Source organism: Dendrobates tinctorius, unplaced genomic scaffold, assembly GCF_039654945.1.
Source record: "Dendrobates tinctorius isolate UK_male_01 unplaced genomic scaffold, ASM3965494v1 ptg000115l, whole genome shotgun sequence".
Taxonomy (NCBI): Eukaryota; Metazoa; Chordata; class Amphibia; order Anura; family Dendrobatidae; genus Dendrobates; species Dendrobates tinctorius.
In genome coordinates, this window is record NW_027361783.1 from 14,365,550 (window position 1) to 14,383,310 (window position 17,761).

Consider the following 17,761-nt stretch of genomic DNA (forward strand, 5'->3'; position numbering starts at 1 on the left):
AAAATGTATTTATTTCCATTTTCCCATTAGGGCTGGGGCTAGGGTTAGGGCTGGGGCTAGGGTTAGGGCTGGGGCTAGGGTTAGGGCTGGGGCTAGGGTTAGGGCTGGGGCTAGGGTTAGGGCTGGGGCTAGGGTTAGGGCTGGGGCTAGGGTTAGGGCTGGGGCTAGGGTTGGGGTTAGGGGTGTGTTGGGGTTGGAGTTAGAATTGGGGGGTTTCCACTGTTTGGGCACATCAGGTGCAATCCAAACGCAACATGGCGTCTGATCTCAATTCCAGCCAATTCTCCGTTGAAAAAGTCAAATAGTGCTCCTTCCCTTCCAAGCTATGCCATGCGCCCAAACAGTGTTTTACCCCCACATATGGGGTATCAGCCTACTCAGGACAAATTTCAAAACAACTTTTGGGGTCCTATTTCTCCTGTTGCCCTTAGGAAAATAAAAAATTGGGGGCAAAATTATCATTTTTGTGGGAAAAAATATGATTTTATTAATTTCACGCCCGGGCGTTATAAACTTCTGTGAAGCCCTTGGGGGTTCAAAGTGCTCACCACACATCTAGATAAGTTCCTAAGGGGGTCTAGTTTCCAAAATGGGGTCACTTGTGGGGAGTTTCCACTGTTTAGGTACATTATGGGCTCTCCAAAGGCAACATGACACCCGCAGAGCATTCCATCAAAGTCTGCATTCCAAAACGTCACTCCTTCCGAGCCCCGACGTGTGCCCATACAGTAGTTTTCTCCCGCATAGGGGGTATCAGGGTACTCAGGACTAATTGGACAACAACTTTTGGGGTCCATTTTCTCCTGGTACCCTTGGGAAAATAGAAAAAATTGGGGACTAAATGATCATGTTTGTGGAAAAAATACGATTTTTTTATTTTCACACCCGGGTGTTATAAAGTTCTGTGAAGCACTGGGAGAGTTCAAAGTGCTCACCACACATCTAGAGAAGTTCCTTGGGGGGTCTAGTTTCCAAAATGGTGTCACTTGTGGGGGAATTCCACTGTTTAGGTACATCAGGGGCTTTACAAACGCGACATGGTGTGCGATCTCAATTCCAGCCAAAAAAGTCAAATGGCGCTGTTTCCTTTCCAAGCTCTGCCATGCGCCCAAATAGTGGTTTACCCCCACATGTGGGGTATCAGCATACTCAGGACAAATTGCACAATAACTTTTAGGGTTCTGTTACCCTTGGGAAAATAAAAATTGGGGGTGAAAAGATCATTTTTGTGGAAAAAATATGATTTTTTAATTGTACCGCTGTACGTTATAAACTTCTGTGAAGCCCTTGTGGGTTCAAAGTTCTCACCACATATCTAGATAAGTTCCTTGGGGGGGGTCTAGTTTCCAAAATGGGGTCACATGTGGGGGGTTTCCACTGTTTAGGTACATCAGGGGCTCTCCAAACGTGACATGGCGTCCGATCAGAATTCCAGCCAATTTTGCATTGAAAAAGTCAAACGGCGCTCCTTCCCTTCTGAGCTCTGCCATGCGCCGAAACAGTGGTTCCCCCCACATATCAGGTATCAGAGTACTCAGGACAAATTGCACAATAAATTTTCCAATCCAATTTCTCCTTTTACCCTTGGTAAAATAAAAAAAATTGAACCTGAATTATTTTTTTTTGTGAAAAAAAGTTAAATGTTCATTTTTTTTTAAATATTCAAAAAATTCCTGTGAAGCACCTGAAGGGTTAATAAACTTCTTGAATGTGGTTTTGAGCACATTGAGGGGTGCAGTTTTTAGAATGGTGTCACTTTTGGGTATTTTCTATCATATAGACCCCTCAAAGTGGCTTCAAATGTGATGTGGTCCGTAAAAATAAAATGGTGTTGTAAAAAGGAGAAATCGATGGTCAACTTTTAACCCTTATAAGTTCCTAACAAAAAAAATTTTGGTTCCAAAATTGTGCTGATGTAAAGTAAACATGTGGGAAATGTTACTTATCAAGTTTTTTGTGTGCCATATCTCTGTGATTTAAGGGCATAAAAATTCAAAGTAGGAAAATTGCGAAATTTTCAAAATTTCGCCAAATTTCCGTTTTTTTCACAAATAAACGTAAGTTATATGAATGAAATTTTTCCACTAACGTGAAATACAATATGTCACGAGAAAACACTGTCAGAATCACCGGGATCCATGGAAGCGTTTCAGAGTGGTCAGAACTGTAAAAATTGGCCCAGGCATGAACGTGCAAACCACCCTTGGGGGTGAAGGGGTTAATTGAATTGTATTGACATTTTATGTCATATGCCAACACAAAATGGCAAATATTTGTCTTGTGCAAAGGAAATGATACATGATTTTCTAATAATTTAAACATATAAATCTGAAAATTATGACATGCTGTTGTATTCAGACCTCCAGAATCAATACTTTTATAAGACCATCTTTCGCTATAACTACTTCTGCAAGTCTCTTGGGGTATGTCTGTACCAATTTTGCCTGTCTAGAGGCTGAAATCTTTGCCAATTCTTTGCAAACTAGCTCAGTGAGATGGGATAGAGAGCATTTGTGGAAAGCAATTTTCAAGCCTTGCTACTGATTTTTTTAAGGTGTTATGCAGAATGCTGTTTGAGGGGCCCCATGTAGCCTGTCGGAGTGATAAATTCCCTTTTAAAGCTGGTAATTTATTTAGAGATTTAACGTAATGTTTTTACTTATTTTCCTGTAAAATAGTCCTGTTCTGAAATATACTTCCATGCTGTAGGCCTCCGCTCTCTTCTTGATTGCTGTAACGCGCTGATAATCTGTCTTTCCCCTCTGCAGTCTATCCTGAATGCTATAGGCAGACATATTTTTGGCCATTCATTGCAGTGATGCCTGTATACGCTGTGCCAGTCACTGCACTGCTTTTTCCATTCATTGTAGAATACATTTTACATGTATCGCTTTCCCCAGAATGGTGAGTACTCTTCATCTACTCCCTCATCTGTCTACCAATAAAATAAAACCAACATACCCGGGTGTTTAACCTCTATCTCCTGTCTCTAATTTTTTTTTCAAGCTGCATCAGTCCCCTGGAATGCACTACCCAAATCTAGTCAACACAATTTTAGACATGCTTTAAAAACACATGTTCACATGTAAACTAACCAATGTTCCATTAGCATACCGTATATAGAAACCTGCAAGTATGAACAGTATATATTTTTTTTTTATTTTTCACTCCAGGGCCTGAGCCTACAGGATGAAGAATCAGGTACACTTTTAACTGGAAAACTTGCAATCAAAGCTCTTTTGAGAGGCTACAACTTCTATGAACATGTGGGTCATATGGCCAAGAACTGCCATCTTGGTCGTTGTATTTTTGACTTGGCTAATTCCATGGAGTCGAGTAAAACTCAAGAAAATCTTAATTGTAAGTATTGTTAACCTTGCATTAAATGGTTTTGTCTTTGCTTTGAAAAGGTTGAGAGATGAAACCATTTAAAGATTTCTAAACTTGTAACCTTTGGAAAAATCAATAGTCTTTTCAAAGTGCTATTGACTTAAAAGCCAAACTAAAGGGACACCAAACGTGACATTCTACATCATGCATCGAACATGAAGGTTTTCTGAAGCCATTACATTTTTACTCCTTCCTTGTACTGTGCCTGGGGAATATTCACTAGCTTCTAGAGAAATATCCAGCTAGAATGATCTGATAGATGCAAGTGAAAAGATCCCATTAGTGAAGCCTCTGATCTTGGACCACCACTGATCTTCAGAATGAAATGGCTGGGTAGAGTGTTTAACTCCTGTAGTTCCCGCAGTGCAAACATGTTCTGTAAATCAGAGGTAGTTCGATATCAAAAGCCTTTGCCAGTGTGATTGTCTCACATATTAATTACATGTCTAAAGATCCTAGGCTTTGTAGAGTCGGCAAGCTGAAAAAAATCATCGGCTTATCCTTCTCACATATAGCCCGACATATATTACTAGCTGTACACTTGCCTGTTGGCTTCCACTATAAAGAAAAAATATAGCATGGATCTCTTTATATTGATTAAGCAGTAATGCCCGTATGTGTGCCAAAAGGAGATTATTTGGCATGTTGGGTCCAATATAAAGTATGAATAGATTCCTGAAAAGTCCTGTTTTATTCCGCGATCATACACCACAAATCTAACTTATTTTGCCATTATGTCTCCCTTTTAAGCTACAAGTTCAATCCTGACATGCACTCCTACTAAATAATAAGAAAGTCTGCCCATAGGTATGAGACCGCTCAACTTCTTGATGTCTCGTAAGAAGCAGCTCTTCAATTATTAACATGAGCCCTGAGGTGGCAGTATTGAGTTTGTAGCTGTAAACTCTCTGTATTTCAGTGTGATGTTGATCTGATCTACATTTCAGGCTCTGAAGATTCGCTGTATGTATGGAATAGTGCTCCCAATGTTTCCAGCACATCCGGCTCAGAATCCACATTGAGTACAATAGTAAGTCATCTTTCCAGTGTAAATAATAGTCATTTTCAGTTTTTTGTTTTTTCTTTGGGAAATTTTTCATATTGAAATAATAAAATTAAACGAACCTGACTGATGACAAATGCTGCCCGATCCACAGACCGCATGTATCGGACATTGGCTGTATGATTTCAGCCAGGCATGTTGGAAGTCTGAAATACTGCAAAGTTTCAGAGAAAAGCATACGTTAGGAGCCACTTATGACTAATTCACACCGGAGACTTTGCCCTGTGGTTTCTCCCTGCCCGCTGCCTTGAGGTACCCGGTCTCTCCCTATACACATAGAAATAACAAAAAACTGACTGGCACTGTCTGGCACGGTCTCTCCCTATACACACACGCGCAGAGAAGCCGCCGGGGACCTGCCTGTCTGACTATTCTAGCCTCCTGTGCTGCTCTGTCCTTGGCCAGTTACTGAAGGGTATGTTTTTCACTGAAACACGCAGCATTTCAGAGTCCAACATACCTGAGATCATACAGCCTGTGTGTGTTACCGGCTGCCTGTGGATCGGGCAGCATTTATCAGCTGTCAGGGCTTCTCCACCCTCCCTTTATAGTTTGTTTGTTCATGCAACTTGTCCTGTACTAGTATATCCATGCTCATGTATGCTTTGGAGAGAATTGTATTTGTCTAAATTTTTATAATTTACACTTTTTAGAAATCTACAACAATTGTATTTTGTTTTATTGTCTTTATTGAGGAGCTACCAATCTATTTTTTTTTTTTAAACATTATTTTTATATTTTAAATTTAAATCCTCATACATAAACCAAGAAGGCTCAGAAGGCCAGGGATTCCACTTCTGTTTGAGGATAAGTGAAGCTGCATTTTAAACCAGTCTGTCAGTCAGCAGCTCTTATCAGAGAGCCAAGGCAGATAAGCAGGCAGCGGGACGTGACATGGTGACAGCACAATCTGCTGTCCAACTCCTATCCTACAATGAGGAACAGAATTGGCAAAGAAATGATAGTACTCCCACAGGCTTTGTCATGTGCAAAGTAATTGCATATCTCTCTGTCTATCTCGTATCTATCATCCATCTATATTTTTAATATAGTTATTTTTAAAAGTTTTTTTCTTTAACAGATAAAATAGCAATGTATAAAGCACCACTCCAGCATGTTTTTTTTTTTTTTACTTCTGCACTGGAGTGAAGCAACTAATGTAGGTTCCCTGCCCCAGGTATTATACTCTCCAAGTGCTGTCTTCATCTGTTCTCGGCACCACTCTGATCATCTTCTGCAGGATGTGGTGTGCCGGACCGCTCAAATGTTTGTTGGCAGAGCCAGGGGTCACAGCCCAATGTAAGTCTATGATCACCAAAACGAGGCTCTCCTAGACTTATACTGAGAGCTTATGATCGTTACCTCTGAGTTACGGTCAGTCAGAAGCCGCAGTCACAAGATGGCAGTTCTAGCCACAGCGATGTCGGGAGCAGCTGAAGACAGCGGCTGGTAAGTATAAGACTAGCGGGAACTTAGATTAGTGATATCGATATCAAACAGAGCACTGAAATAATAAAAAACACTGGAGTGGTGCTTGAATAAATTAACTGTACTTTTAACCAATTTACCATAATTCAATAGTACAAACGACTATAAAAATATTTGTAAAGTATCTTATCATAGAAATCCTTACCTATATATCAGACACTACCCCACCTCCCCACTCCCACCCACCTCCTAAACTCCTCATTCACTGTGAAAAAACAGCTCAAGTATGTCTTGCTCAGAAGAGATGGGCTTGTAGGAGTCATGTGACATCCCATGGAGAAGGGAGGAGCAGGGTAGGGAACATACAGAGAGGCAGAAAAACATTGTGCAGAGCTCTGTAACAAGTGTTTAACTGTTATCAGAGCTCGTTTTTGTTCAAGACAGCTCAGCTCAGCTGCATAATGTTCATATGGTAGCTGCTACTTGTCTGTGAGCTAAAAAGTTAATGAAAAGCTGGAATCCCTCATGTCTGTGCTGAGCTGTATATAAGAGATCACTACAGCTTGTCCCCTCACCTCTCAGTGGATTGCAAATTAGATTATAGAGAGGGGGAAATTTGTGAACGTACAGGATACAAATCATGTAATTGTCAGAAATTGTTTCATTTTAGACACATAGGAAAGCTTATTTTGAAAAGAAAGTTAATTGAAATCGCAGTTGCCATTTAATTGACACTAGTCTACTCTGCTTTGTCTGTGAACATTTTTGACATGTCATTTTTTTTCAATATATATTAAAAAAAAAAAAAAAAAATTATAAAATATGCTCGCCCGCGATTAGCAGGCTACCATTAGTTAATAAAGTTACACCCCTTTTCAGTTTTTAATCTCAAATCCTTCATTCATTTTCAGTCATCCTAAAATGCAGTCTGCAGCCTTATCCAAGCTTTTCTTGGGTAATATTTTTCTCTCGTTGGATTGTATCTCTGAGTAATGTTACTGGATGTGATGTCTTTGTATATCCAGAGTATTGCTGTTGCTGGAACTTTTCAACCTTTTCCAACATATCATGCTTCAAACCTAAAGATGCCAAAAGTAAATTTTCCCTTCACCCATGACAGCACCACCTGAGAGAGGGATCCGCCCCGCCAGGACAGGAACCTACTGAGACATAAGGGGCGGCACCTCTCCCCCGCTTCAGTTGGGTTCCTGTCCTGGAAGGAATCCCACTGTGGCGGTGCCTGTCATGGGCGAAGAAAAAGATAAGACCCAGGCCCGTCCCGGCGCGGGAAGAACAGGTAGCTTACCTGTAGTGCCGGCCGTCGGGTCCTGGAAGCGCAGTCCCCGGGGTCCCTGGGGCTCCGGGTTCGTGCGGGCGTGGATGGGATTCCGGTGGCTCCGGGAAGCCCCCACCGCGCCGCCCTCCCCTCGCGCACGCCGCATCTCGATCCCCGTGGTAGGGGAGAGACGCTGGCGTCTTCTGGCCGCTGACGTCAGCGGCGCTTGGAATGCTGGGTGCGCCGGCTGACGTCAGCAGAAGGCGACGGTGTAATGGCGCTGGGTGCGACGCCGGCCGGCTTCTGAAGCGCTGAGCCGGCGGTCGCAGGGGGGAGGGGAGGAAGACGCTCACCAGGCGGAGGCATGCAATTTAAAAGGAGGAAGACAGCTGTAGATCGGCGGTGCAAAATGGAGTCCGAGCAGGAACGTTCAGCGTCCCTGCCTCCCTCACAGCCCTCTGGCAGGAAGCATGGAAGCCATTCAAGCAGCAGTCGCCCCAGCCGCAGGTCGGGGCACTCCTCAAGGTCCAAAGAGCGCGGGTCAGGTGCTCCGATGCAGCCTCCAAGTCCGGTACCCTTGATTACGGGTGGTGAGTGATCTTCGTGAATGTTAACAGTATATTAATAGGGGTTTTCTATTGTATGCTTCACCCTGTAGGAAAGGCCCAGAAAAGCGGGAAGCAAGAAGAAGAATAGGGATTGTGCTATATGTAAATCTCCCCTAGCAAGAGACTGGCAAAAAGATCTCTGTGCTTCGTGCATTCAGCGGACTATGGCGGAGGAAGCGCCTAGTTTCGCAGCCAATCTAATATCTGCCCTCAGGTCAGAAATGGAAGGCTCAATTAAGTCCTTATTGAAAAAAGGGAAAAAAAGCAAGAAGGATTTCCCTAGTTCCCCCTCAGATTCCGCGTCAGTATCATCTCAGGCGGAAAAATCATCCTCCTCAGACTCCTCAGATAGTGACACAGGGGGTAAGCCATGTTTCCCTGTAGAAGATACAGATGCCCTCCTAAAGGCCATTAGAACCACAATGGGCCTACAGGAAGAAAGGGCGGCTAAAACCCTAGAGGACGTCATGTTTGGGGGGCTTCAGGAGAGGAAAAAACGAACCTTTCCAGTAAACGCGAAAATCCAGGCGCTTATTGAGAAGGAGTGGAAAAAGCCTGAAAAATCGGGGGCCCTTCCATCCGCCTCTAAGAGACGATACCCCTTTGAATACAAGGATACGGAGGTATGGGACAAAGTCCCAAAAATAGATGCAGCGGTGTCCAGATCTTCCAAAAGGTCGGCCCTGCCCTTGGAAGATGCAGGAGTTCTTAGAGACCCGCTGGACAAAAAAGCAGACTCATATTTGAGGCACGCATGGGAAGCGACAGCAGGAGGTCTAAAGCCGGCGATAGCGGGCACCTGCACGGCACGCTCCCTCATGATCTGGCTGCAGCAGTTAGAAGAGAAGCTGGCGTCAAGGGTCCCAAGAGAGAAGATCTTATCAGACATGTATCTCTTGCACGGGGCAGCGGCTTTTTTGGCAGATACCTCGGCGGACTCTATGCGATTGACAGCCAGAGCAGCGTCACTATCAAATGCTGCTAGACGCGCGTTATGGCTTAAGGGCTGTCCGGGTGACCTTCAGTCCAAGGCCAAATTGTGCTCTCTCCCCTGCGATGGTCGATTCCTGTTCGGCAAGAACTTGGACGATATTCTGGAGAAAGCAGGCGATAAGAAAAAAGGCTTCCCCAGATTCCCTATGGATCAGAGGAGACAGCCCTTTCGGAGGGGGAGATTCAATAGAGGGCGTCCTCCCGCTGACAGGAGAAGATGGGAGGATAAAAGAAAGAAAGAATCAGGGTTTATGTTTGGTGGAGGCACCTCCACCTCAAAAAAGTCACCACAATGACGCCGGTATTCCAGTAGGAGGGAGATTGGCACTCTTTTTCCAGGCCTGGGAAAAGATCTCCTCCAATACCTGGATTCTGAGCATCCTAAAAGAAGGCCTGAAAATCCCCTTTATTCGTCAGCCAAAACCCGTGGTCGTCATCACACCTATCAGGAAGATGACCGAAGAACAACTGGCCTTAGAAACAGAAATCCTGAGCCTGATAGACAAGCGGGTACTGTCCGAGGTGCCACGCTTACAGGAAGGAAAGGGGTTTTATTCACCCCTTTTTCTAATAAAAAAACCGGATCAGTCGTTCAGGACAATCATAAACCTCAGACGCCTCAATCTTTGGATAAGGAACCCGACCTTCAAGATGGAATCAGTGACTACGGCAGTGAAGCTGCTACATCAAGATTGCTTCATGGCCGTAGTCGATTTAAAGGATGCGTATTATCACATCCCTATCCATCCAGATTACCAGAAATACCTGAGGGTAGCGCTTTATATTCAGGGCACACTAAGGCACTTTCAGTTCAGGGCTCTTCCGTTTGGCATATCCATAGCCCCGAGGGTCTTCACCAAGGTCATAGCGGAAGTGACAGCCTTTCTCCGGATTCACGATACGGTCATAATACCATACCTGGACGATTTTCTTATAGTGGGCAGTTCAGAGGACCACTGTACAGCACAGTTGACTCAGGTGATCAACACCTTGCAAGAATTAGGGTGGATAGTCAATTTCAAAAAATCAAAATTACAACCCCTAAAGAAACAGACCTTCCTAGGATTTATACTGGACTCAGAAAGGCAAGAGTGTCTGCTCCCAGAGTCCAAGATAGAGAAGGTACAAAATCTGGCCTTGGCGGGCCGAAACCAACCATGTATGACATTAAGAAAAGCAATGTCCCTACTAGGTACCCTAACATCCTGTATTCCGGCGGTCAGGTGGGCTCAGTTTCACACCCGGCAACTCCAGGGGGAGATACTAAGAGCACAAAGATCGCTAAGAGGGCGTTTGGAAGGGAAGCTGGAGCTTTCCTCAAAAACCAGAGACTCTCTCAACTGGTGGTTGAACGGGACAAATCTGACCTTAGGAATACCATGGGACAGACAGGCGACAGATATAATTTTAACAGATGCAAGCTCCGGGGTGGGGGGCACACCTAAGGGGCCTCATAGGTCAGGGTTCCTGGACACCTCAAGAAAGGAAGGCATCCTCCAACCTGAGAGAACTGTGGGCAGTGGGCAAGGCCCTAAGCCACTTCATTCCGCTACTCCAGGGTCGAGACGTACGCATCATGTCAGACAACAAGGTAGCAGTGGCATACATCAACCACCAAGGTGGGACAAAATCACACTCCTTAATGGAAGCAGCAACAGACATTCTGAGCAGTGCAGAGGAACACCTACACTCTGTGACAGCCCTACACATAAAAGGGGCAGAAAACATAGAGGCAGATTTCCTGAGTCGCAATACCCTGAGGCAAGGAGAATGGGCGCTAAACCGGTCCATTTTTCAAAAGGTAATTCAGCTTTGGGGGGAACCGGTGATAGACCTCTTTGCAAACAAGCACAACAGGCAAACAGAAAGGTTCTGCTCTCTAAACCCGAGGGAAAATCCATGGGCAGTGGACTCGTTGCACATCCAGTGGAACTTCAGACTGGCTTACGCTTTCCCCCCAGTAGCTCTGATCCCAACTGTGGTAAGAAAAATCAGAAACGATCAAGCCAGGGTGATTCTAATAGCTCCATTCTGGCCAAAAAGGCCCTGGTTTGCTCTGCTACGGAAGATGTCCCTCTCCGATCCATGGGTTCTGCCAGAAATCCCGGACCTACTAGCTCAGGGTCCAATATTGCACGCTCAGGTCAAAGGATTCCATCTGACGGCGTGGAATTTGAAAGGTCGCTTTTAATGGATAGGGGGTTCTCCCCTGGGCTGGTGGCCACTCTGCTAAAAAGCAGGAAACCGGTGACTACTAACATCTACGGCAGAACATGGGATAAGTTCCTACAGTTCTTGGGTAAGTCGTTAGGAAAAGAACCCCCGATTAGGGCCATCCTAGAGTTCTTACAATCTGGGTTGCAGATGGGGTTAGCAGTAAACACACTTAAGGTTCAGGTGTCGGCACTAGGGGCGCTCTACAATTGCAAACTGGCATCAGATAGGTGGATAGCCAGATTTATTAAATCCTGCCATAGAGCTAAGCCTATTCCAATACCCAGAATAGCCCCCTGGGATTTAAACCTGGTGTTAGAAGCCCTTACAAAAGATCCGTATGAGCCATTACATCAGCTACCCCTAAAGTTCTTGACCCTAAAAACAATCCTGTTAGTAGCCCTCACATCAGCCCGCAGGATAAGCGACTTACAGGCTCTCTCAGTAAATCCTCCTTACACGCAAGTCTTTCAGGATAGGGTAGTTTTAAGAACAGACCCCAGTTATCTGCCCAAGGTAGTATCAGATTTCCATCGGGGTCAGGAAATTGTCCTTCCATCCTTTTGCGAAAATCCAAAAAATCTGGGGGAGGAAAAATTCCATAGTCTGGATGTTAAAAGGGCTCTCGTAGAATATATATCTGCCACTAGCCAGTGGAGGAGGTCACAGTCCCTATTCGTAGCTTTTCAGGGTGCCAGGAAAGGCTATGGGGTTTCAAAAGGGACTATTGCTAGATGGATTAGGGAAGCCATTAGTGTAGCCTATTCAGCTAGTGGTATCCCGATTCCTGACGGCATCAAGGCTCATTCCACCAGAGCCGTGGCGACCTCCTGGGCTGAAAAGGCAGAGGTATCAATCAAACAGATTTGTAAGGCCGCTACCTGGGCCTCACCTTCAACCTTCTTTAAGCACTATAGATTAAATCTATCCTCCTCTGCTGACTTAACCTTTGGTAGAAGGGTGCTGCAAGCGGTGGTCCCTCCCTAAGGTGTTTCGAAGTCTCCAAAAATCTCTCAGGTGGTGCTGTCATGGGTGAAGGGAAAACCACCATGGTTACTTACCGGTAGCCGATTTTTCCGGAACCCATGACAGCACCCGTACATTCCCCCCCTTTTTCACTGTATGGGTGTGCACAATTAGTAGGGTGTTTTGAGTGTTGTGGTGTTGGATTAAACATGTAACTAACCGGGAAGTCCTCTCAATGCTCTGTAACCCAACTGAAGCGGGGGAGAGGTGCCGCCCCTTATGTCTCAGTAGGTTCCTGTCCTGGCGGGGCGGATCCCTCTCTCAGGTGGTGCTGTCATGGGTTCCGGAAAAACCGGCTACCGGTAAGTAACCATGGTGGTTTTTGGTGAAGAATCAACAACAAGTGGGACGCAATTGTGAAGTTGAACGAAATTTATTGGTTATTTTAAATTTTTGTGAAAATTCAAAAACTGAAAAGTGGGGTGTGCAATATTATTCGACCCCTTTAACTTAATACTTTGTTGTTCCACCTTTTGCTGCGATTACAGCTGCAAGTCGCCTGGGGTATGTCTCTCTCAGTTTTGACTGAAATTCTTGCCCATTCTTCCTTGGCAAACAGCTCGAGCTCAGTAAGGTTTGATGGAGATCGTTTGTGAACAGCAGCTTTCAGCTCTTTCCACAGATTCTCGATTGGATTCAGGCCTGGACTTTAACTTGGCCATTCTAACACCTGGATACATTTATTTGTGAACCATTCCATTTTAGATTTTGCTTTATGTTTGGGATCATTGTCTTGTTGGAAGTCAAACCTCCGTCCTAGTCTCAGGTCTTTTGCAGACTCCAACAGGTTTTCTTCAAGAATGGTCCGGTATTTGGTTCCATCCATCTTCCCGTCAATTTTAACCATCTTCCCTGTCCCTGCTGAAGAAAAGCAGGCCCAAATCATGATGCTGCCACCACCATGTTTGACAGTGGGGATGGTGTGTTCAGGGTGATGAGCTGTGTTGCCTTTACGCCAAACATATCGTTTGGCATTGTTGCCAAAAAGTTCACTTTTGGTTTCATCTGACCAGAGCACCTTCTTCCACATGTTTGGTGTGTCTCCCAGGTCACTTGTTGCAAACTTTAAACGACACATTTTATGGATATCTTTGAGAAAAGGCTTTCTTCTTGCCACTCTTCATGGGCTTCTTGGCTGCATCTCTGATCAGTCTTCTTGTTTGAGATGAAAGTATAGAGGTACGCCTGGTCTTGTTAGATTTGAAGTGGTATGATACTCCTTTCATTTCAATATGATCGCTTGCACAGTGCTCCTTGGGATATTTAAAGTTTTGGAAATAATTTTGTATCCAAATTCGGTTTAAATTTCTCCACAACAGTATCACAGACCTGCCTGTTGTGTTCCTTGGTCTTCATGATGCTCTCTGTGCATCAGAGCCCTGAAACTATCACAGAGCAGGTGCATTTATATGGAGACTTGATAACACACAGGTGGATTATATTTATCATCATTAGTCATTTAGGCCAACATTGGATCATTCAGAGATCCACAATGAACTTCTGGAGTGAGTTTGCTGCACTGAAAGTAAAGGGGACGAATAATATTGCACGCCCCTCTTTTCAGTTTTTGAATTTCCACAAAAATTTAAAATAACCAATACATTTCGTTCAACTTCACAATTGTGTTCCACTTGCTGTTGATTCTTCACCAAAAATTTACATTTGGTATCTTTATGTTTGAAGCATGATATGCGGGAAAAGGTTGAAAAGTTCCAGGGGGGGCCTAATACTTTTGCAATCCACTGTATCAGCATAGATTCTATCCTGCAATTATTTCCTCTTCCTATACATTCCTTCTTTTCTATAGCTTCCCAGAGACAGCACATGCTTTCTCCCCCTCTCCACACAGATCTTTGTTCAATCCTATTCATGCTGCTGCTGACTCTAAGGGTAGGTTCACACGACCGTGCAAAAAAAAAAAAATTGGTTCAGAATGTCATCCAGAAAATTGTTTTGATTTTTTTTTTTTTTTTTTTTTGCTCGCTTGTCATCCTTGTGCGGTTCATGTAAAGTCTGTATTCAGACCGCTTTTTGACAGCGGCAGCTATTAATCATTTACAAGACCAAAAATTATTCTTCTGCACTGCCTCATTGAATAACAATGGTCCAAGTGTGATCTTTTTTCATGGATGGCACTCGGACTGGAAATGCCATTGCATGCACAAACCCCAACATTGAGAGAAGGGAGGAGAGAACAATCAGAAGCAGGATGTTGAACAGACTTATATCAGTTTTTCAGATCACTCAGCTAGTTAAAAAGATTTAGACTCCACAACAGCAAAATGCTGTAACATTTTAAATGAAAACTATTTAGAAAGCTGCATGACTTTTCATTTAGGAAGTAAATGTAGTTTAATGATTCTGAGCGCCCTCCATCTATATAGGTATATGGGGTAAGAGAGATTGATTAGTCATGGTATGGTATGCCATGACTAAGACCTGAAAGGTCGAAACGCGTAGGTTGATTACCAGGGACCCCATTTCTTTCTTGTACAAGTCAGACTGCGTTTTTAAAAATGTCCTGAATAAAGATGAAATTTTAACTGCAGGAACCTCTGCGCTGGAGACAACTCCTTTCTCCTCCATCTATATAGAACATATACAATCCCATGTACCTGGTTTTTATTGCACAGCAGCATTTATCAGTGCAGACACAGGCTATATCAGTAATTTGTGAATTATCCCACAAGTAATAAACTCTGGATATTGATTGGTGCAAAATACAACTCCAATTGGGTTGTGTTTGGCTGGAACTTTGCAGCTCATTATTATGCCATCTGTAAGATCCTGTTGGCTGATGGTATCCAGCTTGAAGCTATTGTTGTCTGATCTATACTGATATTTCATGGTTCTATCATGAATAGAAGATTTGATACAAATTGGAAAAGAAGCATCCCAATGCATGAACATCAGCCAACACATGTAATTATGCCACGTTAGGTATTGCGGGCCTTGGAGCGGATCCCAGTGATCCAGGTTTGCCTGCCAATTCTTCTGTCACATAACTAGAGACTGGCAAATGAAATGTGGTAATGCTTCTGTTGCCAGTTAGGCACACTGTGCCCTTTTGGTTACTTTGCCCACCGATAATTTATGTCAAAGTTTACGCTTTCTTAATGAGTTAGGTTGGGGACAATTAATTGCCAACCATACATCCTATTAAATCAACTTTCAGAATTTGATGATACTGACACACGTCTACCAGCCTGCAATAAACAATGGCAGCATGATTACAATTGTTTGTTATTGATCCATGCACCGATAATCGTCCCGGAGATCCAATATCTAGGACGATGCTTGATGCGATTTTCTGTTTTCCCCGTGTCTCTGTAATTTATTTTCGGCATCGCTCACTGCTGTGCCTTGCCCTTTACTGCCTTAAAGCTATATGTACATCTTTAGAAATGACATCGTCTCCATTCTGTAGAGAGCTGTGCATTTTTTTGCTTTTCCATTACCGCAGCATTGTGTGACGGCGGATTGCGCGAGGTGCGCTTCATTGTAGAACAGATTGATTTTTCCAAACCTACAATATTTGTCAATCTCTTTCCTTTCGACACTTTGTATAATTTAGACTTGGGCCAACAAGTAGTTTTGAGTTTTAAAGGCTGAAGATTTTAAGGGCAAGCAGAACTTTTATCTTTGCCTTACCTTTTGCTAGACTTTCTAAAGGCACACATGTTTTATGCACCCGCCCGCCGAGACTGTGTGCTTTTAATGACATGGCATTCTGCTTTTAGGATTGTAGCACCCAGGGGCTCGACTTTCAGCTTAGTTACTTCATTTTGCATTCAGCTCTTGCTTTATGTTTGCAGATTCTCACATCATCTGCGAGCAGCTCCGAAGGCATGGCCCCAGTCTGTGCGGCTACTACCTATGAGAGTGCCACTGATCAAGGTAACCGTTCATACAGCGGACCGATAACGCTACGCACTAATCAATTCCTTGTTATAGTGTTATAGCCAAGCAAATTTCTTTTTCTGTCATTTTCTGCCATACTGGTCGTATAAACCCCCTTTTTATTGGGGGGTGGGGGTGGGAGAGGGCTGCTTATTTATTTGGCTGCCTTCTGCTGGGTGAAATTACATACACTTTTTTTTAACATTTTGTCCATTATTTGGCATATAGCAAGCTAATCAGTTGTAAAAGGAAAATAAAATACACTAAACGGACAGAAGTAATGGGACACGTCTTGGGCATTGAATCCAGGTTGTTCATTTAGTCCTATTGCCACAAGTGTATAAAATCCATCCCCTAGCCGTGTGCTGTGCCTTTATTATCCTTTGTGGATGAAAGGGTCATTCTGATTTTTGTGAGATTTCTTGTCTTATAAATATCCCACAATTAAAGGGAATCTGTCACCCTTTTTTTCCCCTATTGGCTGCCGGCATAGACATCGGGGGCTTATCTACAGCATTCTGTAATGCTGTAGATAAGCCTCCGATGTAACCTTTAAGAGAAGAAAAACACGTTATATTATACTCACCGAAGTGGGCGGTCCGGTCCAATGGGTGTTGCGGTCCGGTCCGACGCCTCCCTTCTTCATGCGATGACGTCCTCTTCTCCCATCCTGAAATGGCTCCGGCGCAGGCGCATTGCTCTGCCCTGTTGAGGGCAGAGCAGAATTCTGCAGTGCGCAGGCACCAGACCTCTCCCGACGCCTGCGCACTGCAGGACTCTGCTCTGCCCTCAACAGGGCAGAGCAGTGCGCCTGCGCCGGAGCCATTACAGGACGGGAGAAGAGGACGTCATCGCATGAAGAAGGGAGGCGCCGGACCGCCCACCTCGGTGAGTATAATGTAACGTGTTTTTCTTCTCTTTCAGGTTACATCGGAGGCTTATCTACAGCATTACAGAATGCTGTAGATAAGCCCCTGATGTCTATGCCGGCAGGTGAAAGGCCAAAAAAAGGGTGACAGATTCCCTTTAAGTGAATGCTTGTATTAAAAGTGGGAGCGTTTAGGATCCACAGCAGCTGAGCCACAAGGGGGGGGGGGGGGGGAGACCACGGAAAGTTACACAGCTTGGTCGACAGCTGCTGACTTGCTTAAGGGTAGTCCACTCCCTCCCGGCTCCATAACTGCAGAGCTCCAATCCTCCTCTGGCATTAACGTCTACGCGAGTGCTTCATGACATGGGTTGCCATTAGAGATAAGCGAATGTGTTCTGAAAATGATTGCTGGATTCAAATGTACCATATTCGGGCTGAATTTACGTTTGACAATCGTTTCTGAACATATTGGCTCATCTCTACGCCCACAGACTTTAATGGCGTTCAGCTATGTTTGACGAATATTGCAAATAAGGTGATCGTAATTCGAGCAGAATACTGGATTATTCTCTCATCTAAGGTGCCATGGCCAAGCCACTGTATGCAAGTCTTACATTACTCCATCTGATGCTTGGTATTGCGCTTGGTGATGTACAACAGGTCACGACTGCACTCTGGAGCAGTGGAAATGCCCTTCTCAGTCTGATGGATGAGTCTGTTTTTGGTGTATGCCAAATGGATAACGTTATGGGTTTGACTTAGGCACTTTAATTCCATTGAAGGGAAATTGTAATTCTTCAGCATGCCAAGACATTTTGGACAATTGTAGCTTCCAGCTTTGTGATAACCATTTGGGGAAGCCCTTTTTTTTTTCTCAGCATGGCTATGTTCCAGGGCACAAAGCAAGGTCCATAAAGGCATGATTGGGCGTGTTTGGTTGAACCCTTTTAAACACTTTTGAGAAGAACGAGAATGGGGATTGCAAGCCAGGT

General features: G+C 44.2%; 1 protein-coding gene across 3 annotated transcripts in view; it reads left to right on the forward strand.

Annotated features, from left to right (window-relative positions):
• Positions 1 to 17,761, forward strand: part of RTTN (rotatin) — a 328,322-nt gene that overhangs the window by 205,418 nt on the left and 105,143 nt on the right. For all 3 annotated transcript variants that reach the window (XR_012234901.1, XM_073590015.1, XM_073590014.1), the window contains 3 exons: positions 3,174 to 3,360; positions 4,338 to 4,420; positions 15,814 to 15,895. Coding sequence is in view for 2 of the 3 variants with exons in the window: in XM_073590015.1 (XP_073446116.1) it covers positions 3,174 to 3,360; positions 4,338 to 4,420; positions 15,814 to 15,895 (352 nt within the window). In the remaining variant the exon portion in view is untranslated. The remainder of the gene's footprint in view (positions 1 to 3,173; positions 3,361 to 4,337; positions 4,421 to 15,813; positions 15,896 to 17,761) is intronic.